The 27418-nt window shown below is 38.1% G+C and overlaps 1 protein-coding gene across 6 annotated transcripts in view; it reads right to left on the reverse strand.

The window, feature by feature from the left end:
- CNOT4 (CCR4-NOT transcription complex subunit 4) overlaps nt 1-27418 on the reverse strand; it is a 152064-nt gene that overhangs the window by 76965 nt on the left and 47681 nt on the right. For all 6 annotated transcript variants that reach the window (XM_040259942.1, XM_040259943.1, XM_040259944.1 and 3 more), the window contains exon 2: nt 1371-1636. In XM_040259942.1, the coding sequence (XP_040115876.1) occupies nt 1371-1544 (174 nt within the window). In that variant the 5' untranslated portion in view covers nt 1545-1636. The remainder of the gene's footprint in view (nt 1-1370; nt 1637-27418) is intronic.

Genomic DNA, 27418 nt, shown 5'->3' on the forward strand with positions numbered 1-27418 from the left:
CAAAAAACCTATTCCTATTACAGTCTTCCCCATCTCAGTTAACAGCCATTCTCTACTTCTAGTTGTTCAGTTCAAAATCTTGCTGTCATCCTCAACTCTTCTACTTGTATTGTTAAAAAACATATATATATATAGTTTTGTAACTACATTAATTAACACTTAAATAGATCTCACCTTTTTTCATTCATATAACATATGTTAACTGCCCACTAGATTTTAAATAAAAGACTGGACAATGCATTGTCTTCTGAGTTTCTGGTTGTTAATTTTTTTCTTTTTTAAATAATGCAGGTATCTGAAACACATTTCTACTTTATCAAAATTTGGTAATAATGAACCCAACAGCTCTTTTAATGAGTAAAAAGAAAAGAAAGCTTAAATCATACACAGACATTAAAGAGAAGGCAAAAAATAGATATTTGCATTAACCCCTAAAGTAACAAATAAAGAAAGACCTTCAAAAGAGAGATGCAGCAATACTACTCATTCTAATAGGTCATTCACTACACTATAACTGCTGTATCTGCTTAGTAAAACAACCAGACCCAGAAAATTACTTTAAAAATCATAGATTTTTTTTTATTTAGAAGGGATTCAAAGGACTTAAATTTGACCACCGAACCTACTACCCATCAGTCGATGTTTTAGACAAATTACTTAGAAGGCCTAGTTTTCTTGAGTGTACAATAGGGATAGCACTGTCAGCCTAGAATTGTCAACAAATGAGTAAGTGTTACCTTCTGAACCACGATTTCTCTTGCCATTTTAAATCACACTCTTTTTCAGTAAACATCAAAACTTCTCTATTTTGTACTAGAAAACTAAAGTAAATTTCTCCCCAGATGTAAAACTAACTGTGTTTTTCCAATCTGACATCATCCTATCTAAATCTACTGCCTCTCACTACTCCTAATCCTTGGTAAAGAATCTGCCTGCAGTGCAGGCGATCCGGGTTCAATTCCTGGGTTGGGAAGATCCGCTGGAGAAGGAAATGGGAACCCACTCCAGTATTCTTGCCTGGAGAATCCCATGGACAGAGGAGCCTGGCAGGCTACAGTCCATGTGGTCACAAGAGTTAAACACAACTTAGCAACTAAACCACCACCACCACGACCACTGACTGTCAATCTCCTCAGATAAGAAAACTAAAGGCCAACCAGAGAGGTTCTATGACTTCAGCAAGGTAATATACTTAGTTAAACATAATGTTCAGACTCTGATTCCCAGGGCAGTCTTCTTTACACTTCATGATATCTTAAGAATATAATGTCATCCTTTATCTCACCTGAGTTATGTAGATTCTATTAAAATCTACTTGCTCACAGGCATGGGGGAAAAAACTAAACACAAAGCTGTTCTGGAGCATTTACCTTTCTACATGCAGGACAAAGCCCATTTTCATCAGTGCGAATTCGATGCCAACAAAAGCGGCAAATCTGGTAGCCACAGGTGCAAGGGAAAAAGTTGATATCATCTATCTCCAAGGGCTCCATGCAAAGAGGACATTCCACAGGGTCTTCCTTTGCGTCAGGACTGCGAGACATCTTCACTTTTATTAAACAGCAGCAAAAGTTTATAATAATTTAAGGGAGAAGGAAGTTCAGCACTGAGAACTAAACTGTAGAACTTCAAAGACCTGCACGAGAAAAAACAAAATATACTGCTTACTACTGAAAAACAAGGGCATTTTCAACAATCAAGAATCATATTATCAACAACAAAAAATATTAATCAGATCAATTTTTGCTATCATCTCAGAAGATGGAATTCTGAGCATTTTGCATGTCAAGATAAAAGACCTAAGAGGTTGTTACATTTTTTGATTCAACAGAAAGAAAAAAGTTCCTCTTTTAGCTAAAACATTTAATACAAAACCAGTACTAATCATAGCACATTTTAGAGTAATAAATACTATACAGAAGCACATTCATCTTAAAACATATTCTAAATTTAAACTGTCTTATCTTTGACCTAAAAGCTAGTAGTAATAATACTGCCACATAACTAAGAGTATTATAGTAATCTAAAATGTCCTAATTTACAAATAAATTTAATAAAGAAGAGAGGCTTTAGATGTCCATTACGTGTTAATATCAAACCATAATCACAGAAAATATAAGAGCTGAAAAAATGTGCCACAGAAGCTAGCTGTTTACAATAAAACAGGTATTAACATGCCAATAAAAATTTCATTTCTGGGAAAATAAGCACATGTTAAACAAATGAAAATATTCCTTTTTATTGCAGAAATGTTACTAAAAGCATAGAGAAAGGAGAAAGAGAACACAAGACCTCCACGTTTCAAAGTCTTTTTAATGATTAAATAATTTATCTTTTTAGATTATGGAGAACTGAAAATTTTAGGCAAAGTCACCATTAAAATGTTATGTCAAAATAACAGATTTTTGTTTATTTCTATAATTTGACAAATTAATTCTAAAGTTTACACAAAAGAGTAAATACATTAGAAATGCTGTGAAACTTTTCAAAGGGGGAACTTGGGAATTTGTGCTATTGGATATTGCCTGTACCACAAAGCTATAGTAACAAATAATTTGATACTGATACAAAAACAGACAAAAGATCAAAAAAACTAAATAAGGAATTTAGAAACAGACCATGAATTAGATTTCAATATTTGATAAAAGAGACATAACAGCAATATGGCAAGGATGGATTCAATTTATAAAGAGTGACAGGATCCTGCTCTATCTATTTTGAGAAAGAAACAGTATATAGCCATCTCACACCGCAATCAAAATAAATCCCAGATAATCTATCTAAAGAGTTATACAGTGAAACAAACTATTAAAGTGTTAGAAGAAAATAGAATTTTTTAAAAACTGGGGATACAGAAAGTCTTCCTAAGGAAAAAACACAAATTCATAAAAGATAAATATAATCAACTTAGCAAAGTAAAAAGAGAAAGACAAAATTAAAGGCAAGCAAGAGAATAAAGGATATATTCACTGTTTATAAGCGTTACTGTCCTGAATATACAAAGGAATATTACAAGCAATGTTTAAAAGCCAAATAAATCAGAAGAAAAGATGAGAACAGAATATGATCAGTAGTTCACAAAAGAAGTACAAATGATTACAACATAAAAAAAGATGATCAACCACTTTAGTTAGTAAACAGTGAGATAGCATTTTCCCTGCACCAGCCTCTCAAAGTTAGTCTCCCCACAAAGCAGAGATCATCACTGAAATAAGTTCCGAGTAAATTTGAGCAAAAAGAGTACCTTGCCTTAAGTGTTAGTCGCTCAGTTGTGTCCGACTCTTTGCGACTTCACGGACTGTAGCCAGTCACGCTCCTCTGTCTATGGGATTCTCCAGGCAAGAATACTGGAGTGGGCTGCCATTCAGGGTATGCCATTCAGGGAATTCTCGCCCGGAGAATCCCATGGACAGAGGAGCCCAATGGGCTATATATAGTCCATGAGGTCGCAAAGATTCGGACACAAGTGAGACAAAGTGAAGAAGAACAAAAGAGCTTCTTGATGAAAATCAAAGAGGAGAGTGAAAAGTTGGCTTGAAACTCAACATTCAGAAAACTAAGATCATAGCATCTGGTCCCATCACTTCATGGCAAATAGATGGGGAAACAGTGGAAACAGTGACAGACTTTATTTTGGGGGCCTCCAAAATCACTCCAGATGGTGACTGCAGCCATGAAATTAAGACATTTGCTCCTTGGAAGAAAAGTTATGACCAAGATAGACTGCATATTAAAAAGTAGAGACGTTACTTTGCCAAAAAAGGTCCATCTATCTAGTCAAAGCTATGGTTTTTCCAGTGGTCATGTGTGGATGAGAGAGTTGGGCTATAAAGAATGCTAAGAGTAGAAGAACTGACTTTTATCACGAGACTCTGCAGTTCCTCTTTGCTTTCTGCCATAAGAGTGGTGTCATCTGCATATCTGAAGTAACTGATTTCTCTCTGCAATCTTGATTCCAGCTTGTGCTTCATCCAGTACAGCACTTCAAATGATGTACTCAGCATATAAGTTAAATAAGCAAGTTAACAATATACAGCCCTGACCTACTCTTTTCCCAATTTGGAACCAGTCTATTGTTCCATATCTGGTTCTAACTGTCACTTCTTGACCTGCATACAGATTTCTCAGGAGGCAGGTATGGTGGTCTGGTATTTCCATCTCTTTAAGAATTTTCCGTAGTTTGTTATGATCCAGATAGTTAAAGGCTTTAGCAGAGTCAATGAAGCAGAAGTAGATGTTTTTCTGAAATTCTCTTGCTTTTTCTATGATCCAACAGATGTTGGCAATTTGATCTCTGGTTCCTCTGCCATTTCTAAACCCAGCTTGAACATCTGGAAGTTCTTGGTTCATGTACTGTTGAAGCCTAGCTTGGAGAATTTTAAGCGTTACTTTGCTAGTGTGAGATGAGTGCAATTGTGCAGTAGTTTGAACATTCTTTGGCATTACCTTTCTTTGGGATTGGAATGAAAACGGACCTTTTCCAGTCCTGTGGCCACTGCTGAGTTTTCCAAATTTGCTGGCATATTGAGTGCAGCACTTTCACAGCATCAACTTTTAGGATTTAAAATATCTCAGCTATAACTCCATCACCTCCACTAGCTTTGTTCGTAGTGATGCTTCCTAACTCCCACTTGACTTCACATTCCAAGATGTCTGGCTCTAGGTGAGTGATCACAGCATCGTGGTTATCTGGATCATTAAGCTCTTTTCTGTATAGTTCTTTATGTTACATATATTAAAACATTAAAAATAAAATATACACTATATATACAAATGCAGTATATAATACACAGCACTTTTGAAAAAAGGTTTTTAATTATTTGGTTGCTTTATTTAAATTAATTAATCCTCTAGTTTTCTGTCAATCTGGCAGTGAATTTGTGGTAAGTTAAATATGTGTGTGATACAAGTCCATTGAATAGTTACATAGAAATTACATTCCTGAATACATTATACAGGAATGGATACTATAATTACACATAATAAAAAAGCTATTTATAGATATGACATATACATACACACGTTTTGAATGGTAATTAGAACAGCATCTTAACTGAACTTTCAGAAAGAGACTCACAGACTTAGAGGACAAACCTATGGTTGCCAGTGGGAGGGTTAGAGGGAAGGGATAGTTAGGGAGTTTGGGGTAGTCATGTCCACTCTGCTATCTTTAAAGTGGACAAACAATGAGGACCTACTATACAGGACAAGGAACTCTGATCAGTGTCAAGGGGCAGCTTGCAGGGGAGGGAAGTTTGAGAGAGAACGGGTACATGTATATGTATGGCTGAGTCCCTTCACTGCTCACCTGAAGGTATCATAACATTGTTTGTTTATTGGCTATATCCCAATACAAAATAAAAATTAAAAAAAAGAACAGCAACTTGACTTTCCATTAAAATCTTACAATCAATATATACACAGAACTATAAACTAATATTTTAATATCTTTAAAAAACCTATAATAATTGTAAGTACAATACCACACAGCTCAGCTTCCAGTTGAGCTATTTCAAATCCTGAAAGATGATTCTGTGAAAGTACTGCACTCAATATGCCAGCAAATTTGGAAAACTCAGCAGTGGCCACAGGACTGGAAAAGAGCAGTTTTCATTCCAATCCCAAAGAAAGACAATGCCAAAGAATGTTCAAACTACCGCACAATTGCACTCATCTCACACACTAATAAAGTAATCCTCAAAATTCTCCAAGCCAGGCTTCAGCAATACGTGAACCGTAAAATTCCACATGTTCAAGCTGGTTTTAGAAAAGGCAGAGGAACCAGAGATCAGATTGCCAACATCCGCTGGATCATGGAAAAAGCAAGAGAGTTCCAGAAAAACATCTATTTCTGCTTTCTTGACTATGCCAAAGCCTTTGACTGTGTGGATCACAATAAACTGTGGAAAATTCTGAAAGAGATAGGAATACCAGACCACCTGACCTGCCTCTTGAGAAACCTATATGTAGGTCAGGAAGCAACAGTTAGAACTGGACATGGAACAAAAGACTGGTTCCAAATAGGGAAAGGAGTACATCAAGGCTGTATATTGTCACCCTGCTTATTTAACTTATATGCAGAGTACATCATGAGAAACACTGGACTGGATGAAGCACAAGCTGGAATCTAGATTGCTGGGAGAAATATCAATAATCTCAGATATGCAGATGACACCACCCTTATGGCAGAAAGTGAAGAGGAACTAAAAAGCCTCTTGATGAAAGTGAAAGAGGAGAGTGAAAAAGTTGGCTTAAAGCTCAACATTCAGAAAACGAAGATCATGGCATCTGGTCCCATCACTTCACGGCAAATAGATGGGGAAACAGTGTCAGACTTCATTTCTGGGGGCTCCAAAATCACTGCAGATGGTGTCTGCCGCCATGAAATTAAAAGACGCTTACTCCTTAGAAGGAAAGTTATGACCAACCTAGACAGCATATTCAAAAGCAGAGACATTATTTTGCCAACAAAGGTCCAGCTAGTCAAGGCTATGGTTTTTCCTGTGGTCATGTATGGATGTGAGAGTTGGACTGTGAAGAAAGCTGAGCACCAAAGAATTGATGCCTTTGAACTGTGGTGTTGGAGAAGACTCTTGAGAGTCCCTTGGACTGCAAGGAGATCCAATCAGTCCAGTCTAAAGGAGATCAGCCCTGGATGTTCTTTGGAAGGAATGATGCTAAAGCTGAAACTCCAGTACTTTGGCCACCTCATGCGAAGAGTTGACTCACTGGCAAAGACTCTGATGCTGGGAGGGATTGGGGGCAGGAGAAGGGGACGGCAGAGGATGAGATGGCTGGATGGCATCACAGACTCGATGGATGTGAGTTTGAGTGAACTCCGGGAGTTGGTGTTGGACAGGGAGGCCTGGCGTGCTGCGGTTCATGGGGTCGCAAAGAGTTGGACACGACTGAGCGACTAAACTGGACTGAACTGAACTGAACACAGCTTACATTTTACTTAGTCAATGTTTCGTAACTATAAATGTTTCTTTAACAGTCTATTCTCAATAGAATGGAAACTTCAGGAGAGAAGTTAACTGGTATGTCACATGTACCAAGCAGCTACACCTGACTGGGAATAAACAGCACTCACGTATTTGATGAATGAATAATGAATAAAAGAAGGAATGAATTATTGTTATACATCAGTTTTGACTGACAATCCTCTTAAAAAATAGGAAAGAACATTCTAAGTTGTTCATTATATAAAGCATATATAAACTACACAAAGGCAAAAGCAGACTGCATGGTAGCTATTAAGAGTTTGCTAAGTGAAAGAGCAAGGTAAGTCAACTGACTGAGAATCAGTGCCAGTACCTCTTCCCCTTCTTAAATTAAATACCAAAGTTATCAATATACATATACCATAAATGTACATTTACAATAAAAGTCAAGATTGCCTCCACCAAAGTTAGGAAAGCTTACTTATTTTCTCATAGAAATAAACATCATGTTTAGATATTTTCTTACAGAAAAATATCTACCTAAGAATTTAAAGTCTCTTTCATAAAAGACTTCCCTGGTGGCTCAGATGGTAAAGCATCTGTCTACAACGTGGGAGATCTAGGTTCGATCCCTGGGTTGGGAAGATCTCCTGAAGAAGGAAATGGCAATCCACTCCAGTACTATTGCCTGGAAAATCCCATGGACAGAGGAGCCTGGTAGGCTACAGTCCACGGAGTCGCAGAGAGTCAGACATGACTGAGCGACTTCACTTTCACTTTCATAAAAGGTTAAGCTGCAGTTATAAAAAAAAAATTGATTATGTGGAATTACTCTCTACTTCCACACCAACCTGTTATTCAGCAACTTATTTGTACTTCAGATTCTCTTCTTTTTTGGCAGCACTGTGAAGCCTGTGGGATCTCAGTTCCCCAGCCAGGGACTGAACCCAGGTACCGGCAGCGAAAGCACTGAGTCCTAACCACTGGACTGTCAGGGAATTCCCTGTACTCATCAGCATACAAGTCACTTCACATAATATATCACGTCCCCTAGGTAGGTTTTGCAGAAGGGGCAGATAAGGGTGGAAGGAGACAAATAATGTTTATCCAACAGAAAGCGAACTCCATGAGGATAGAGACTGTTTTGCTTTGCTCATGTATCCAAAAATCCTAGAAGAATTCTTGGCAGAGAGCAAACACTTAACAAATAAGTGTCAAATAGAAGGAAAACAAGAAAGGATGGAGGAAGGAAGGGAGCTGAAGGAAAGTACCTCTTCATTCATCCATACATGTGTAAGCACATAAAGAGTCACTGAACAAAACTGTGCCAATCTCTACAAGTCTTCACGGAGCAAATACACAGCAGACGTAGTAATACACTTCTCTGAATGTATCACTGAAAAAGGCAAAGTTTTTCCTATTTTCTTATGATGTAACACTACTGAAAAATGATTTCTAACTTGCATATAGTATTGATTTGCATAGTTAGAGCAATGTGATTGTTAATCTGGGGAAGTTGTTCAATAAAATCTACCAATTTATCAGCTATATAAAGACAACAAAGATGACAAACCATCTAATCAAAGCAAGAAAGAAATGCAAACAAACGCAAACAAATATGTTTTCAAAAACCAAATGCTATGAAAACTTACATGTACAAAAAACTTGAAGATCATTTTGTGAAAAATCAATTTTAAAGAAAAAGGTTTGCTACAACTTTCCTTTAAATAAAAGTTTTCAAACACATTTAAAATGGTTGAAGCAAAAGTATCTAATTCAAGCCAATTTGGTAAAGAGTTCTACTATGGAAAGTATGGTAGGCAGAACTTAATGATGATTAGTCTTTTTAAGGGGGTGAAATTTTATCTTTTTTTAAGGCATATTTAAGCTTTCTTACAAGAAAACTAACTGGTTGTTCTAACTGTATCCAGTATACCAATAACATTACTTATGATTCTCTCTAGGTAAAAAGATTTTCACTTTATTAGAAAAGTCAGATGGCTGACCAGTGAAGGTTTTTGCCACCTAAAAGTTCATTGTATCCTTCACTCACTTAGTGATTCAATAAATAGTTATTAAGCTCTTGTTTCAAATTCTAGTCTAAATCCTTGAGATACTTTGGTGACCCTAAAGGGCAAACCTTGGTTTCCTGTCCCAATTCAAATTCAAAACAAAAGTTATAATAAGTCAGTATATTAAGTATGATAAAAGTGATAATGGGGTGTGTGTGTGTGTGTTCAATTGCTAAGCTGTGTCTGACTGCAACCCCAAGGACTACAGCACACCAGGCTTCCCTGTCCATCTCCCAGAGTTTGCTCAAATTAAAGAAGGTACCAAAGTCAGGATGCAACTGAAATTGGCCAATTGGAGTAGATTTCATTAAGAAGGTAACATTTTAATGGAGGAATCTGAATAAGCCATGCATATGAAAAAGCTGGCTTGAAACTCAACATTCAAAAAATTAAGATCATGGCATCAGGTGCCGTCACTCCATGGCAAATAGACGGAGAAACAGTGACAGACTCTTTCTTGGGCTCCAAAATCACTGCAGATGGTGACTGCAGCCATGAAATTAAAATACACTTGCTCCTCGCAAGAAAAGCTATGACCAACCTAGACAGCTAAAAACAACAGACATTACTTTGCTGACAAAGGTCCATCTAATCAAAGCTATGGTTTTTCCAGTGGTCATGTACAGATGTGAGAGTTGGACCACAAAGAAAGCTGGGCACTGAAGAACTGTGATGCTTTTGAACTGTGGTGTTGAAGAAGACTCTTGTGAGTCCCTTGGACTGCAAGGAGATCCAACCAGTCCATTCTGAAGGAGATCAGTCCTGAATATTCACTGGAAGGACTGAGGATGAACCTGAAACTCGAAAACTTTGGCCACCTGATGTGAAGAACCGACTCACTGGAAAAGACCCTGATGCTGAGAAAGACTGAGGCAGAGGAGAAGAGGACAACACGGAATGAGATGGTTGGATGGCATCACTGACTCAATGGACATGTGTTTGAGCAAGCTCTGGGAGTTGGTGATGGACAGGTAAGCCTGGCATACTGCAGGTCATGGGTTTGCAAAGTGTGACATGAGTGAAAAACTGAACTGAACTGATCTGATCTGAACTGTTATGTCAGAAAAGAACAGAAAAGGCAAGAAAAAAAATCAGTAGAGAAACCCCAAAAAGAAAACTGCCTAAAATGGTTAAAGAACAGCAAGTTCAAAGTGGTTGGAACAGAATAAGCAAGGAGAAGAACAATTTTAGATAAGGTCAGAGCGGGGGTTCAGGATCTTGGAAGGATTCATCACAAGCCACTAAAACAGTTTTGGCTTTTTTTTTTTAAGTTATTTATTTTTTAATTGAAGGATAACTGCTTTACAGAATTGTGTTGGTTTCTACCAAACATCAACATGAATCAGCCATAGGTATACATATGTTCCTCACTCTTGAACCTCCCTAGTTCTGGCTTTCTTTGTAAAATAAATGAAGAGAACCAGAGTTTCAGAGAGAGGAATAGCTGTGGAGTTTTCTCTGTGTTCTACTTCCAGACTGACAGTGTAAGTGGCTCCATGACCTCATTCCCCAGCAAAACTGCTGAAAATTATTTAAAATCAATCATTTGAAGTATCTGGAAATACTAAGAGCACAAGAGAAATGAAGAAACACTCGCTCAAGAAAATCAAGAAGACAATACTATGTGGTATTGGAATCAAAACCTGCCCCCTCTTTTCTTCCCTTCTCAGCTCAGTGAGATGGGAACTCTACTCCAGCTTGGCACTGCCAAGAACACAGGGTGCTCCTAAACAGTTACCACTCAGAGAGCATCTGCCTAGGAGGGACAGGACATTAGCACTTCTCATCCTCCCAAAGCTACCCGATGCTGTAGCTAAGTTCCAGGTAAGTGCAACCAATAGGTGAAGGTGCTCCTCCTCCACCCAACTGCCGTTCACAGTAAAGAACACCTTTGCTGCTGCTGCATGTTGAAAACACTAGGACCCAGATTGCCCTGCAACCAGCTACTTTATAAAGCTGGGATCCTGCACCAGGAAAGGTAAGACAAGACTTGAGGCCACTGTACACTCTTTCAATGAGTGCTCAGTTACTAAACCGGGCGTGTCACACAGAGAAAAAAAGCACACCACTGCCTCTCCTTCTCAGTATCAGAGCTCAGCAAGAGATTCTGACAGGGAGGTAAAGCAGGTCTTAAAACTGGTAACTTTGGATCTCTTCCCCCCAAACCAACTTCATCTGTAATGGAGTCTTAAGTCCAAACCCAAGCACAATCTCAAAACCAGGAAGCCTGTGGTGAAAGACAAATGAGAGTAGTCAGACACAGGCTGAATGAAGTGTAAACCAGCTAGTTTGCAGGGAAGAATAAGGAGAATCAGGTTCTTCTTAACAGCTGGGATGATCGATCCCGCCTGTAGTCACAAAACAAACTTCAAGCTGTGACCTAAAAATCTACACCTTAGAGTGAGCTCACTGAAAAAAAAAAAAAAAAAATCAGGCTGAGAAGCAATTTATATCCTAGGGCACTGCTGAAATCAATGGAGCAGTCACTTGGAAAGTTGTAGAGTTTAACATCTGGATGTGGTCAAGGAAAGCGTGGAAGAGGGCCCTGTCCAAAACACAGTCATCCCAGGATACATGTGGATATATCCAAGTCTGCATCCCCCAGGAACACAAACAGATGCTTAATTAATTCACCTAGGCATTAAACAAATAAGCAAATAATAATAACAAACCCTGGGAAAGGAGGACACTAGCACCCAGAGTCACTACAATACTATATAAAATGTCCAGTTTCCAACCAGAAATTACAACTGTGCAAAGAAACAGGAAAGTATAACCCATACACCAGGGGTAAAAAGAAGCAAACAACTTCCTGTGAGAGCCACAAGACATTGGATTTAACAGCCCAAAACTTCAAAGGAGCCATTTCTAATATGTTAAAAAACTAAAGGAAATCATAATTAAAGAAGTAAAGGAATGGATGTGGTCCAATGGAGAAAGGAATGGCAAGCTGCTCCAGCATTCCTGCCTCGAGAACTCCATGGACAGTATGAAAAGGCAAAAAGTATGACACCAGAAGATGAGGCCCCCAGGTCAGAAGGTGTCCAATATGATACTGGTGAAGAAGAGATAAACAGCCCCAGAAAGAATGAAGAGGCTGGGTCAAAGCAGAAATGACACTCAGCTGCAGATGCATCTGGTGGTGAAAGCAAAGTCTGATGCTATAAAGAACAATACTGCATAGGAATCTGAAATGTTAGGTCAAGGTAAATTGTATACAGTTAAGTAGGAGATGGCAAGAGTGAACATCGACATTTTAGGAATCAATGAACTTAAATGGATGGGAATGGGAGAATTTAATTCACATGCCCATTATATCTACAACTGTGGGCAAGAATCCCTCACAAGAAATGGAGTAGCCCACACAGTCAACAAGAGCGTCTGAAATGTAGTACTTGGGTGCAGTCTCAGAAACAACAGAATGATCCTGGTTGGTTTTCAAGGCAAAGCATTCAACCTCACAGTAATCCAAGTCTAAGCCTCAACCACTAATGTCAAAGAAGCTAAGGTTGAATGGGTCTATGAAAACCTACAAGACCTTCTAAAACAAATACCAAAAAAAGATGTCCTTTTCATCACAGAGGATTGGAATGCAAAAGCAGGAAGAGATACCTTGTTTGGCCCTGAAGTACAAAATGAAGCAGGGCAAAGGCTAGAGAATTTTGTCAAGAGAATGCACTGATCACAGGAAACACCCTCTTTCAACAACATAACAGATTACTTTACACATGGACATCACCAGATGGTCAATACCAAAATCATACTGATTACATTCTTTCCAGCCAAAGACAGACAAGCTCCATACAGTCAGCAAAAACAAGACCTGGAGCTGACTATGGCTCAGATCATGAGCTCATTATTGCAAAATTCAGACTTAATTTGAAGAAAGTAAGGAAAACCACTAGACCATTCAGGTACAACCTAAATCAAACCCCTTATGATTATTATACTGTGGAAGTGACAAACAGATTCAAGAGATTAGATCTGGCAGACAGAGTGACTGAAGAACTATGGCTGGAGGCTCATGACACTGTACAGGAGGCTGTGATCAAAACCATCCCCAAGAAAAAGAAATGTAAAAAGGTAAAGCGGTTGTCTGTGGAAGCCTTACAAATAGCTGAGGAAAGAAGAGAAGCAAAAAGTAAGGGAGAAAGGTGAAGATATACGCAACTGAACGCAGAATTCCAAAGAATAGCAAGGAGAGAAAAGAAAGCCTTCTTAACAGTGAACAGTACAATGAAATAAGAGGAAAACAATAAGGAAAAGACTAGAGATCCCTTCAAGAAAACTGGAGATACCAAGCAAACATTTCATGCAATAAAGGATAGAAACAGCAAGGACCTAAAAGAAGCAGAAAAGATTAAGAAGAGGTGGCAAGAATACACAGAAGAACTATACAAAAAAGGTCCTAATGACTTGAATAAACACGATGGTGAGGTCACTCACCTAGAGCCAGACATCCTGGAATGTGAATGATTCCTGGAGTGGGCTTTAGGAATCATTATCATGAACAAAGACAGCAGAAGTGATGGAATTCCAGTTAAGCCATTTCAAATCCTAAAAGATGATGCTTTTAAAGTGCTGCACTCAATATGTCAGCAAATTTGAAAAACTCAGCAGTGGCTACAGGACTGGAAAAGGTCAGTTTTCATTCCAATCCCAAAGAAGGGCAATGCCAAACACTGTTCACATTACCATACAATTGTGCTCATTTCACATGCTAGCAAGGTAATGCTCAAAATCCTTCGAGCTAGGCTTCGACACTATTGGAATCAAGAACATCCAGATGTACAAGCTAGATTTAGAAAAGGCAGAGGAACAAGAGATCAAATTGCCAACACTGACTGGATGTGCTGCTAAGTCACTTCAGTCGTGTCCGACTCTGTGCGACCCCATAGACGGCAGCCCACCAGGATCTGCTGTCCCTGGGATTCTCCAGGCAAGAACACTGGAGTGGGTTGCCATTTCCTTCTCCATGACTGGATGTGAGGGAATTAAAAAAATATATATCTGCTTCTGCTTCACTGACTACACTAAAGCCTTTAACTATATGGATCACAACAAACTGGAAAATTCTTAAAGAGATGGGAATATCAGACCACGTTACCTGTCTCCTGAGAAATCTGTTTGCAGGCCAAGAAGCAACAGTTAGAACTGGACATAGAACAACGGACTGGTTCAAAATCAGGAAATGAGTACACCAAGGCTGACATTGTCACTCTGCTTATTTAACTTAAGACACCCCAGTGGCTCAGACAGTAAAGAATCTGCCTGTGATGCAGGAGACCCGAGTTCAATCCCTGGGTCAGAAAGATCCCCTGGAGAAGGGAATGGCTATCCACTCCAGTATTCTTGCCTGGAAATCCCATGGACAGAAGAGCCTGGCAGGCTACAGTCCATGGGGTCACAAAGAGTCAGACACAACTGAGCGACTAACACTTTGCTTAACTTATATGCAGAGTACATCATGAGAAATGCAGGGTTAGATGAATCACTAACTGGAATTAAGACTGCTGGGAGAAATATCAATAACCTCTGATATGCACATGATACTACTCTAATGGCAGAAAGTAAAGAGGAACTAAAGAGCCTCTTGATAAGGGTGAAAGAGGAGAGTGAAAAGGTTGGCTTAAAATTCAAACTTCAAAAAACTAAGATCAAGACATCCGGTCCCATCACTTAATGGCAAAAGGATGGGGGAAAAGTGGAAATAGTGACACATTTAATTTTCTTGGGCTCCAAAATCACTGTGGATGGTGACTGCAGTCATGAAACTAAAAGCCACTTGCTCCTTGGAAGGAAAGCTATGACAAACCTAGACAACACATTAAAAAGCAGAAACATCACTTTGCCAACAAAGGTCCATCTAGTCAAAGCTATGGTTTTTCCAGTAGTCATGTACAGATATGACAGTTGGACCATCAAGCAGGCTGAGTGCCAAAGAATTTATGCTTTCAAATTATAGTGCTGGAGAAGACTCTTGAAAGTCCCTTGGACTGCAAGGTGATCAAATCAGTCAATTCTAAAGGAAATCAACCTTGAGTATTCACTGGAAGGACTGATGCTGGAGCTGAAGCTCCAATACTTTGGAGACTTGGTGGGAAAAGCTGACTCATTGGGAAAGACCCTGATGCTGGGAAAGACTGAGGGCAGGAAGAGAACGGGGCAACAGAGGAGGAGATGGTTGGATGGCATCACCGACTCAATGAACATACGCTTGAGTGAACTCCAGGAGATAGTGAAGGAAGGGAAGCCTGGTGTGCTACAGTCCATGGGGTCACAGAGAGTTGGACACGAGTTAGTGACTGAGTAACAATAAAATGAATGTATGATGACAATGTCACAAATATCAAATTTCAATACAGAGAATTATGCTATTTTTAATGGAAATTCTGGAGTTGGAAGTACAATGACTGATATGAAGTCACTAGCGGGGCTCAAAGTCTGTACATGTAGACTAGCAGAAGAATGAATTGGTTAAAGAGAAGATAGATTAATAGAGATTATGCAATTTAGAAAACAGAGTGGGAAAAAAACTGAAGAAAATGAACAGAGCTTCAGAGAAATGTAAAACACTATTAAGTGCATCAACATACATATCATGAGAATACTAAGGAAAAAGAAAAAAATATTCGAAAAAACAATGGATGTACAAAAATGAAAAACTACAGCGACACTGAAACAGAGACAAATCCCACAAACACAGTACTGAACAAGGAAGAAAGAAGTAGAATGTAGCTGTGCTCATACAAAGTTGAACAGGTAAAATAAAACTTTATTTTTAGTTTTTGGCTGCACCAATTACATTCCTACCAACAGAGTAGAAGGATTCACTTTTCTCTAAACCCTCTCCAGCATGTGTTGTTTGTAGACTTTATAATGATGGCTATTCTGACCAGTGTGATGTGGTACCTCAGTGAAGAATCTGCCTGCAATGTAGGAGACCTGGGTTCAATTCCTGGGTCAGGAAGATCCCCTGGAGAAGGAAATGGCAACCCACTCCAGGGTTCTTGCCTAGAGAATTTCACGGACAGAGAAGATGGCAAGCTACAGTCCATGGGGTCACAAAGAGCCAGATACAACTGATTGACTAACACCTCCATTTTTCTCTCATAATTGTGGGTGTTAAGCATCTTTTCATGGGTCTATTGGCCACTGTGTCTTCTTCAGAGAAATATGTATTTGGGTCTTCTGCCCATCTTTCAACTGGGTTGCTTGGAGGTTTTTTATTGTTGTTATTTTTTTCTTATTCTTATTGAAACGGGTGAGCTGTTTTCATATTGTGGAAATTAAGCCCTCATCAGCTGCATCATTTGCAAATATTTTCTTCCAGTCTGTAGGCTGTCTTTTCGTTTTGTTTTCTTTTGCTGTACAGAAGCTTACAAGTTTGATTATATCCCATTTGTTTATTTTTGCTTTGGTTTCTATTGCCTGGGGAGACCGACCTAAGAAAACATTGGTATGATTTATGTCAGAAAATGTTTTGCCTATGTTTTCTTCTAGGAGTTTTACAGTGTCATGCCTTTTATTTAGGTCTTTAAGCCATTCTAAGTTTATTTTTGTGTATGTTGTGAGGGTGTGCTCTAATTTCACTGATTTACATGTGGCTATCCAACTTTTCCAACACAACTTGTTGAAGAAAGTGTCTTTTTTCCATTGTAAGTCTTGCCTCCTCTATCAAAGATTAACTGACTTCAGTGTGATCACTATTGAAATAGGTGTGTGGATTTATTTCTGGGCTCTCTATTCTGTTCCATTGATTCATATGTCTGTTTTTGTACCAATACTATGCTGTTTTCTATAACTGTAGCTTTGTAGTATTTTTTAAAGTCTGGGAGGGTTATGCCCCCTGCTTTGGGATTCTGGGTCTTTTATAGTTCCATATAAACTTTAGGATTATTTGTTCCAGTTCTGTGGAAAACATCATGGGTATTTTGTAGGGATCACATTAAACCTGTAGATCGCTTTGGGTAGTACTGCCATTTTAACAATATTAATTCTTCCAATCCAAGAACATGGGATCTCTTTCCATTTCTTTGACTCATCTTCAACAAAATATTCTATTTTTGACCTGGGAAATGGTTACAAAGATGTTTGCTATACACTAAACTGTACATGCTCTACATGTACACATTTTATATGTTTCTGAATATGCAGTTCTTACATTCCTCAAAGTCTTAAAAGAAAAAGATAATATAGTTGCAATTTTCCTAGAATGGTTAAAAATAACCCCTTGTCCCACAAAGTACAACATACCCAAGTGAGATCAACAAATCCACACCCAGACATAAGACAGTAAAACTGCAGAACACTAAAGGAAACAAGAGTCTCAAAAGCAAACACTGAAAAAGAACCCTTCACCCAGTAAAATAATCAGACTTTACAGCAGATTCTCAGCAACGGAAAATTACTGTCAACCTACAATTGTGCTACTTGAAAACAATAACCCTTAAGAATGAAAGTAAATGATAAAACAACATTTGAGATAATGCAGCTTTTCACATGGACTGGTTATTAGAAGACATTAGTTAAATATCATATTAGTATTGAGTTTATTTTGTTAAAAAGCTCTTCTACAGGAAATACCTTCTAAAGTATTTACAGATCTCATGATGAGATATTCTAGCAGGAAAGGAGACACAAAACGAGGAAGAGATGAATAGCAAAAGTCCATAACTATGGAAACTGAGGGGTAGTAATAACTGGATTCCATTATGATGTTTCATCTATTTTCAAGTATGCTTAAATTACAGACCAAAAATAAGTGATTTAAAAAACAAGGTGAATGGGACTTCCCTGGTGGCCCAGTGGTAAAGAACCCACCTTGGAGTGGTCGGGGCACTAAGATCCCACATGCTACAGAGCAACTAAGCACACAGGCCATAACTGCCGAGCCTGAGAGCTCCAGAGTCTGTGTGCCGCACTGCTGAGGCCGCACGCGGCAATGCACTGCATCCAAAGACCCTGCATGGCACAACTAACACAGCCAACAACTAACTCAACACAGCCAAACAAATATGTAAACAAATAAAAATTTTAAAAAGTAAGGCTAGGCTTCCTGGTAGCACAGTGGATAAGAATTCACCTGCCAACGCAGGGACATGGGTTCAATCCCTGGTCAAGGAAGATTCCATATGCTGTGGAGCAATGGAGCCCCCTCGGCACAACTCCTGAAGCCTGCACCCTTCTAAGGCCTGGGCCACAAGTCATGAGCCCTTGTGCTGCAACTACTGAATCCTGCCTGCCCTGGAGTCAGCAAGTAACAACTACTGAGGCCATGTGTTGCAACTGCTGAAGCCCGTGCACCTAGAGCCTGTGCCCTAAAACAAGAGGAGTCAACACAACAAGAAACCTGTGCAACGCAACCAGAGAGGAGCCCCAGTCCTCCCCAACTAGAGAAAGCCTGCACGCAACAACAAAGACTCGGTGCAGCCAAAAATAAAATATAAAGCCGTGTGTATACGTCCAAAAACATTAACAAAAAAAGGCTAATTTAAAAATTAAAACAAGTAATAAAAATAGAGACAGTTTTATCAGTAAGCCACTTCCATTACAGGCATTTGTGAAGATATTCTTCATGATAAAGGAAAGTCAGAGATTTAAAAGTCAGAACAGTCAGAGATTTTAAAAGATTATAGTAAAAATATATGTAAACTGAATCATATTTCTATAGAATATTCTACTTCTGCATAAAGTAATATAACTTGTTGGATTTGACAAGGATAAAATAAAACATTAAATAATAAAAAATGTCGGTTGGGAGAGGATTGATATAAACTGCTATAAGATCCAAGTTTAAGAACAATACTAAAATCTCAAGGATAACCACATACACACTAATATTCACTAATTCCCTTTCCTGCACCTTTGTTAGAGAAATCACTGCACATTTTAATAAGGTACTATGTACACCACCCTTATGGCAGAAAGTGAAGAGGAACTAAAAAGCCTCTTGATGAAAGTGAAAGAGGAGAGTGAAAAAGTTGGCTTAAAGCTCAACATTCAGAAAACGAAGATCATGGCATCTGGTCCCATCACTTCATGGGAAATAGATGGGGAAACAGTGGAAACAGTGTCAGACTTTATTTTTGGGGGCTCCCAAATCACTGCAGATGGTGATTGCAGCCATGAAATTAAAAGACGCTTACTCCTTAGAAGGAAAGTTATGACCAACCTAGATAGCATATTGAAAAGCAGAGACATTACTTTGCCAACAAAGGTCTGTCTAGTCAAGGCTATGGTTTTTCCAGTGGTCATGTATGGATGTGAGAGTTGGACTGTGAAGAAGGCTGAGCACTGAAGAATTGATGCTTTTGAACTGTGGTGTTGGAGAAGACTCTTGAGAGTCCCTTGAACTGCAAGGAGATCCAACCAGTCCATCCTAAAGGAGATCAATCCTGGGTGTTCTTTGGAAGGAATGATGCTAAAGCTGAAACTCCAGTACTTTGGCCACCTCATGCGAAGAGCTGACTCATTGGAAAAGACTCTGATGCTGGGAAGGATTGGGGGCAGGAGGAGAAGGGGACGACAGAGGATGAGATGGCTGGATGGCATCACTGACTTGATGGACGTGAGTCTGAGTGAACTCTGGGAGTTGGTGATGGACAGGTAGGCCTGGCGTGCTGCGATTCATGGGGTCGCAAAGAGTCGGACACCACCAAGCGACTAAACTGAACTGATGTACAAATAGTTCCAGAACCATTTGTAATAGAGAAAAAAACTGGAAATCTAAACATCCATCAAGGAACTCACTGGCGGTCCAGTAGTTAAGATTCTGCAATTCCACTTCAGGGAATATGGGTTCGATGCCTGGTCAGGGAACTAAAAGATCCTCATGCTGCAGCATAGCCAAAAAAAAAGTCTATGAATAGGAAATGGCAACCTATCAATAAAATGAAACACTAGACAGCAGTTTAAAAGACTAAGATAGATCCCTACATTACAAACAGATTAAATGAAAAGAACTAGTTGCAAGTACTATACAACAGTTTTTACATTAAAGAAGAAACCATATGCTTTCTTTATATACAGACATACAGATGGTCTTCAACTTATAATGATTCAACTTACAACTTTATCATGATGCAAAAGCAAAATGCATTCAATAGAAGCCAAAATGTACTTTGAATTTTGAATTCTGATCTTTTCCCAGGCTAGCAGTATGCAGTACAATGCTCTCTCTCATGATGCTGGGCAGCGGCAATGAGCCAGTGAGCCACGGCTACCAGTCAGCCACACCTTCCCAAGGGTAAACAACAGATACACTTAAATTATCCTGTACCCAGACAACCATTTTGTTTCTTGCTTTCATTACAGTTATTCAATAAATTACCTAAGACAGTCAACACTTTACTATGAAAAAAGTTGGGTGACTCCACTCAACTGTACGCTAATATAAGTGTTCTGAGCACAAGGAAGGGTAGGCTCAGTTCAGTTTAGTCGCTCAGTCGTGTCCAACTCTTTGCGACCCCATGAATCGCAGCACGCCAGGCCTCCCTGTCCATCACCACCGCCTGGAGTTCACTCAGACTCACGTCCATCGAGTTCGTGATGCCATCCAGCCATCTCATCCTCTGTCATCCCCTTCTCCTCCTGCCCCCAACCTCTCCCAGCATCAGAGTCTTTTCCAATGAGTCAACTCTTCACATGAGGTGGCCAAAGTACTGGAGTTTCAGCTTTAGCATCATTCCCTCCAAAGAAATCCCAGGGCTGATCTCCTTCAGAATGGACTGGTTGGATCTCCCTGCAGTCCAAGGGACTCTCAAGAGTCTTCTCCAACACCACAGTTCAAAAGCATCAATTCTTCGGCACTCAGCCTTCTTCACAGTCCAACTCTCACATCCATACATGACCACAGGAAAAACCATAGCCTTGACTAGACGGACCTTAGTCGGCAAAGTAATGTCTCTGCTTTTGAATATACTATCTAGGTTGGTCATAACTTTTCTTCCAAGGAGGAAGCGTCTTTTAATTTCATGGCCACAGTCACCATCTGCAATGATTTGGGAGCCCCCCAAAAATAAAGTCTGATACTGTTTCTACTGTTTCCCCATCTATTTCCCATGAAGTGATGGGACCAGATGCCATGATCTTCGTTTTCTGAATGTTGAGCTTTAAGCCAACTTTTTCACTCTCCTCTTTCACTTTCATCAAGAGGCTTTTTAGTTCCTCTTCACTTTCTGCCATAAGGGTGGTGTCATCTGCATATCTGAGGTTACTGATATTTCTCCCAGCAATCTTGATTCCAGCTTGTGTTTCTTCCAGTCCAGCATTTCTCATGATGTACTCTGCATATAAGTTAAATAAGCAGGGTGACAATATACAGCCTTGACGTACTCCTTTTCCTATTTGGAACCAGTCTGTTGTTCCATGTCCAGTTCTAACTGTTGCTTCCTGACCTACATACAGATTTCTCAAGAGGCAGGTCACGTGGTCTGGTATTCCCACCTCTTTCAGAATTTTCCACAGTTTATTGTGATCCACACAGTCAAAGGCTTTGGCATAGTCAAGAAAGCAGAAATAGATGTCTTTCTGGAACTCTCTTGCTTTTTCCATAATCCAGCAGATGTTGGCAATTTGATCTCTGGTTCCTCTGCCTTTTCTAAAACCAGCTTGAACATCACGGAGTTCACGGTTCACATATTGCTGAAGCCTGGCTTGCAGAATTTTGAGCATTACTTTACTAGCATGTGAGATGAGTGCAATTATGCGGTAGTTTGAGCATTCTTTGGTATTGCCTTTCTTTGGAATTGGAGTGAAAATGGACCTTTTCCAGTCCTGTGGCCACTGCTGAGTTTTCCAAATTTGCTGGCATATTGAGTGCAGCACTTTCACAGCATCATCTTTTAGGATTTGAAACAGCTCAACTGGAATTCCATCACCTCCACTAGCTTTGTTCGTAGTGATGCTTTCCAAGGCCCACTTGACTTCACATTCCACGATGTGTGGCTCTAGATTAGTGATCACATCATCATGATTATCTGGGTCGTGAAGATCTTTTTTGTACAGTTCTTCCGTGTATTCTTGCCACCTCTTCTTAATATCTTCTGCTTCTGTTAGGTCCATACCATTTCTGTCCTGCTAGCCTATGCTATAATGTTTGGCAGGCTAGGTGTACTAAATGTACTTTTGACTGACTGGATGTTCAATTTACTGGAAAGTAATTCCATAATAAGATGAGAAAAATCTATAATAACATATACAAAATCATAGAAAAATTAAACACAAGCTGGTAACAGTGGTTACATCTATGAAAGGATGAAGAAAAGGGAATGGATTGGAAACTTGAGCCTTGTCTATAATTTCTGTAAAGATGGCTAATGTGTTTCTCCATAATAGCAAAATTAACTTTTAAAGATAATTTTCAAGACATTAAACTTTGAATTCTTGAGTGTAAAGACTGTATCCATTGTGTTCCAAGTACTGTACCATGGGCAAATGTATAGCAAGTAACAGATTCCCACAACTGGAAGAAATGGAGGGAGACACAGAGGATGACTCAAAAGAAATATTCCAAAGTAGCAGACGTTATCACTTAGCAGGGCAATTATGAGTAGTTTCTTGTCTTCCTTTTATTTTCTTCCACTTCCTGATTTTTAGAAAATAAACATTTATAATGGGAAAAATTATTTTAAATTAGTTAAAAACTTGGTACAATTGACAAAGTGACAATAAAGTGATGAGATGAAAACTTCTGACTGTATGTTAGATTAGCAGCATTAATGTTTTTCATTAGTTTGATGCCTTCTCAGAAGGCCAAGAGTATAAAAAAATTAAAGGCCAAGCCTGATGAAAAGTCTTATTAATAAGATAATATTAAACCTATACAAAATCAAACCAGAGACTAATTAATCAGTGTGCCAATCAGTTTTCTACCATACTTGTGCAGGTTGTCAACAGAAGTAGTTACCTTATCAAAAAAAAACAGATCTATGGGGGAGGGGGGCGCGTAACAGTCTGGTTTCTAAAATAGGGGGTTACAAAAAATGACAAACATATGCGCATGTAAATTCTGAGATGAAGAATACACTGTTTCTTTAATTGTGGAATGTATATTAAGTCATTCATACTACTGCTATCTTAGAAACTAAAAGCCCCATTTAAAATAATATAACATTAAAAGAGAAGAAGCTCTAAACCAAGGATCAGCAAATATTTTTTGACAACAGCTGAATGTAATTTTATGCTTTGTGGGCCATGTGGTGGCTTAGTCACTCAGTCGTGCCCAACTCTTGCAACCCCATGGACTGTAGCCTTCCAGGGACCTCTATCCATGGGATTCTCCAGCCAAGAATACTGGAGTGGGTTGCCATTTCCTTCTCCAGAGGATCTTCCCGACCCAGGGATCAAACCTGGGTCTCCTGCATTGCAGGCAGATTCTTTACTGACTGAACTATGAGGGAAGCCATACAGACTTGCAATTACTCAACTCTCTGCTGAAATGTAAAGGTAGTTACAGACAATACCTAAATGAGTGTGGCAATGTTCCAATAAAACCATTTATAAACACTAAAATCGGAATTTCACTTAATTTTCCCATATCATAAAATATTACATTTTTTATTTTTCAACCACTGGAAAATTTAAAAATCATTCCCTTTGACCCTACAAAAATAAGCAGTATGACCCCCTGCTCTAAACTAACATGGAAACCTCGCAAATTTGAGCATGAGTCTGTCTTGGACTACTTTCAAATCCATTTCTCTTAACGTTCCTGAGGAAATCTTTTTAGTATTTTATTAGGCAAATGATTTGCCTCCAGTCTAAGCATTTACTTTTACATGTCCTGCTGAGTTGGCCCTAGCATGATATGAGAAACAAACTATAAGGACTATTTTAAGATACTAAAAATTCTTTCTGCATCCTCATACTCTTAACTATAAAACTCCACAGACCTGAAATAATTTGTGGACATAGGCTTGTTTGCCAATTAGACAAAATTCAGGAAATAGAGTACCTGAGAAATATTGACATGAAATACTTAACCTACCACATGACAGCTACAATGAAACCAAGATCATTCCTAAGAATACATGTTGAAGCAGTAAGTAAAACTATCCCTAATGATGTTAACCAGCACTAACTAAATGTTTACAAAATGGTCCTGATTTTGAGGGCCTCAGTAAACTTCTAGATATTCATAACTATTTGCATATAAAGAGTGAGAAAATGATCAAGACGTTTAGAATTGGGTGCAGTTTCATATTTCACAAAAAGAAGAAATAGTGTTGCAGGTGTAAAAAGGAGTAATAATGAAAACAAATATAAATAATGAAAAATGCAAGAAGTAAAAAAGTAAAGGTATGGAAGTGAGATATAACAATTATTAGAGTCTAAATTACATTTTAACAAGAAAAGAGAACAGCCAAAGGTAGACTATTAAGTTTAGCAACACAAAGGAAGCAACTGAGTTTTATTAAAGAGCAGAGAAAACAGTTTATATGAATAATGGTGATGATGCCAGAAGAAAGAGGGAGTAAGAAAAAGCAAATGATGAAAATAAAACATTAAAATGAAGCCACCATTTAGTTACCCAGTTACAATCTAACTCCAATCATTTCTGCAATATATTTATGGTCTTATTATATAGAAGTATGCAACCATTACTTTCCAATTACTGTAAAAATCACAATATATCTATTAATGGAAAAGCTTAAGAATCAAGATGGTAATATTAATAATATACGCACATAATAAAATGTCAAAGATAAGTATAAACTTCTGTTACTACACTTACAACCTGTGGAAGAGTCTAACTTTTGACAATGGCTAGAATTTCAGCACTTATTATTCATCAATTTTGGGGAACAAGGCAAATTATAGTAAATTGTTACAAACATCTAGAATGCTTCTAGAAGCTTGAATGCACAAAACGAGGGTTTTTTTTTAATTCTCCTTCAAAGCAACAGGAGTGTATAAGAATACACTAACCAAGCAGAAATCTATATCAAACTGAGACTCAGAAGAACTAGCTTGACATTTTTGAGTAACAATCTAGACTACAACCTACTAAGTCAAAACTAAAATTGCCGAAGTAGCAAAATTAGATTTATAAGATTATGTCTCCTAAACAAAGACTCATCAATGAACAGGCCTTAGAGTTAGGAACAAGTATAAAGTGCCCTGTACTTTAGGTGTAGGTGTAACTGTAGAGAAGCATGAAGTTTGAGAAAATGAGGAGGGAGAGAAAAAACAGATGAGGAAACTATATCATAAGCTTAATAGCAAAATTTGAGTAAAGAAAACTACAGATCATTCTCATAAAAACATAAATACAAAAATCCTAACACAATATTAGCAAAACTAAATTCAACAATATTAAACTAGACTTTTCGCAGAAGTGCAAGGACTTCATAATAGTAAAGTATTTATCTCAAAAGGTCAAAACAAACAAACAAAAAAAAACAACTGTTCACCTCCAGAAGTACTTAAAAGTCACTTAATAAAAACCCACTATTATGTCCTTATGAACTCTCTTAATAAAACAGGAATAAAAAGATTATTCTATAACATGATAATGGGTATCTACCCTAACACATTCTAATGACAAACATTAAAGGAATTCTCAGTAAAATCAAGAATAATGTAGGATGCTATCATTACTATTAACATTATTTCAAAAGCCGTAGTCAATGTTAAATAAAACTTTAAAATTAAGCAATATTATTATATGCAAAGAACAATTAAAAACAGAAAATGAAGACAAACATGTATTACCAATATCGTAATAAAATGGGAACATTACAGATACCACAAGAAGAAGTAAAAGCATAAAAGGAAATGCCTACATTCTGTTAAAAACAAACAAACAAAAAAACACAGGTTTTTAAAACTGACCCCGGGGACTTCCCTGGGAGTACAGTGGTTAAGATGCCTCACTTCCACTGCAGGGGGTGTGGGTTCTATCCCTGGTTGGCGAACAAAGATACTGCAAGCCACAGAGCACAGCCAAAAATCATAAAATTGAAGAAAAAGAAAGAAAAAGAAAAACTGACCCCAAAACAAACAGAAAACCTAGACTGCCCTCTAAAGATTAGTGCAATTTTATTTATATTTTAAAATATTCTCAAATGGCTTCATGAATGAGTCCTCAAAAAATTTAAAAGATAAGTAATACAAAACTCAGACAAAGTCTTACAGAGAAGAATAGATGAGGAAACACTCCTCAAGGCCTTTTATGAGGTAGTATATTCTGCTATCATAGCCTGACAAAACATGACAAGAAAAGACAATTCCCAAAAAAGAATCTTCATGAACACAGGCCAAAAAGACCTTTGAAACTTAACACAATATAGCAAATACACTAAAGAAAATATATCATGACTGTGATTAAGCCAGGGATGAAAAATTAATTTAACATTCAAAAGTTAGTCAGTGGATAACTGAACAAACTGCCAAGGAGAGTATACCAGGATGCCAGTGACACTAAAGAATAGAATATAATGTCAAGCAGCCCAGATACCGGCACAACCCACTGCCTTAGTTGAGCAAGTTCATGTGAAGATGAAGTTGCTTGATGGTCAGGAAATCAGAATAAAGCTGCTCAGATATAAATCAGTTATCAGTGGGCTCTAATAGCCCATTACTTTCATCCTCATTTATTCATTCATATGTATATTGTAAATGTATTATAAAGTAAATGACAAAAGGTATTTAAAATACAAACAATACTTTGAAATAAAACATTACAAATACAAACACACTAAAAAAATCAGTAAGTGGAAATCACATTAACCAAATAAAGAATCATGATCAACATGAAAGATGCAGAAAAGTGACAAAATTTAACACCTATTTATGATAAAAACTCAGCAAATCAGAAACAAAAGGAAACTTCCTCAATGTAATAGAGTATCTGTAAAAAGCTTACAGCTTAACATCATACCTAATTGGTGAAATCCTGAAAACTTTTCCTGAAATCAAAAAGTCAAGACAGTCCACTCTCAACTGACTTATTCAAACCTTTTGCTAGACAGATGGGCAGGAGGGGACATAAGTCTACATATAGCCAACTCATTTCATTCAACAGCAGAAACTACCACAACACTGTAAAGCAATTATACCCCAATTAAAAAAGAACAACTTTCTTTACTAGATGTCCCAGCCAGCACAGCAAGACAATAAGCAAATAAAGATTGTGAGACTAAAACCAGTCTTTATTTGCAAATGATTTAACTTCATACACAGAAGATCCAAAGGAACAGAAAAACTACTTGAACTAAGTGAATTTAGCATGACCACTGGATACAAAAGGTATACACCAACATCTACCGCATTTCTAAAAACTAGTAACATACAATATAGACAGAAAGTAAAACCACAACACCACTTATAATTAAATAAAACACCAATTACTTAGGAATAAATTTACTGAGATGTGAAACACATCTATACTGAATCACA

The sequence above is a fragment of the Oryx dammah genome, unplaced genomic scaffold (assembly GCF_014754425.2).
Source record: "Oryx dammah isolate SB20612 unplaced genomic scaffold, SCBI_Odam_1.1 HiC_scaffold_18, whole genome shotgun sequence".
Lineage (NCBI taxonomy): Eukaryota > Metazoa > Chordata > Mammalia > Artiodactyla > Bovidae > Oryx > Oryx dammah.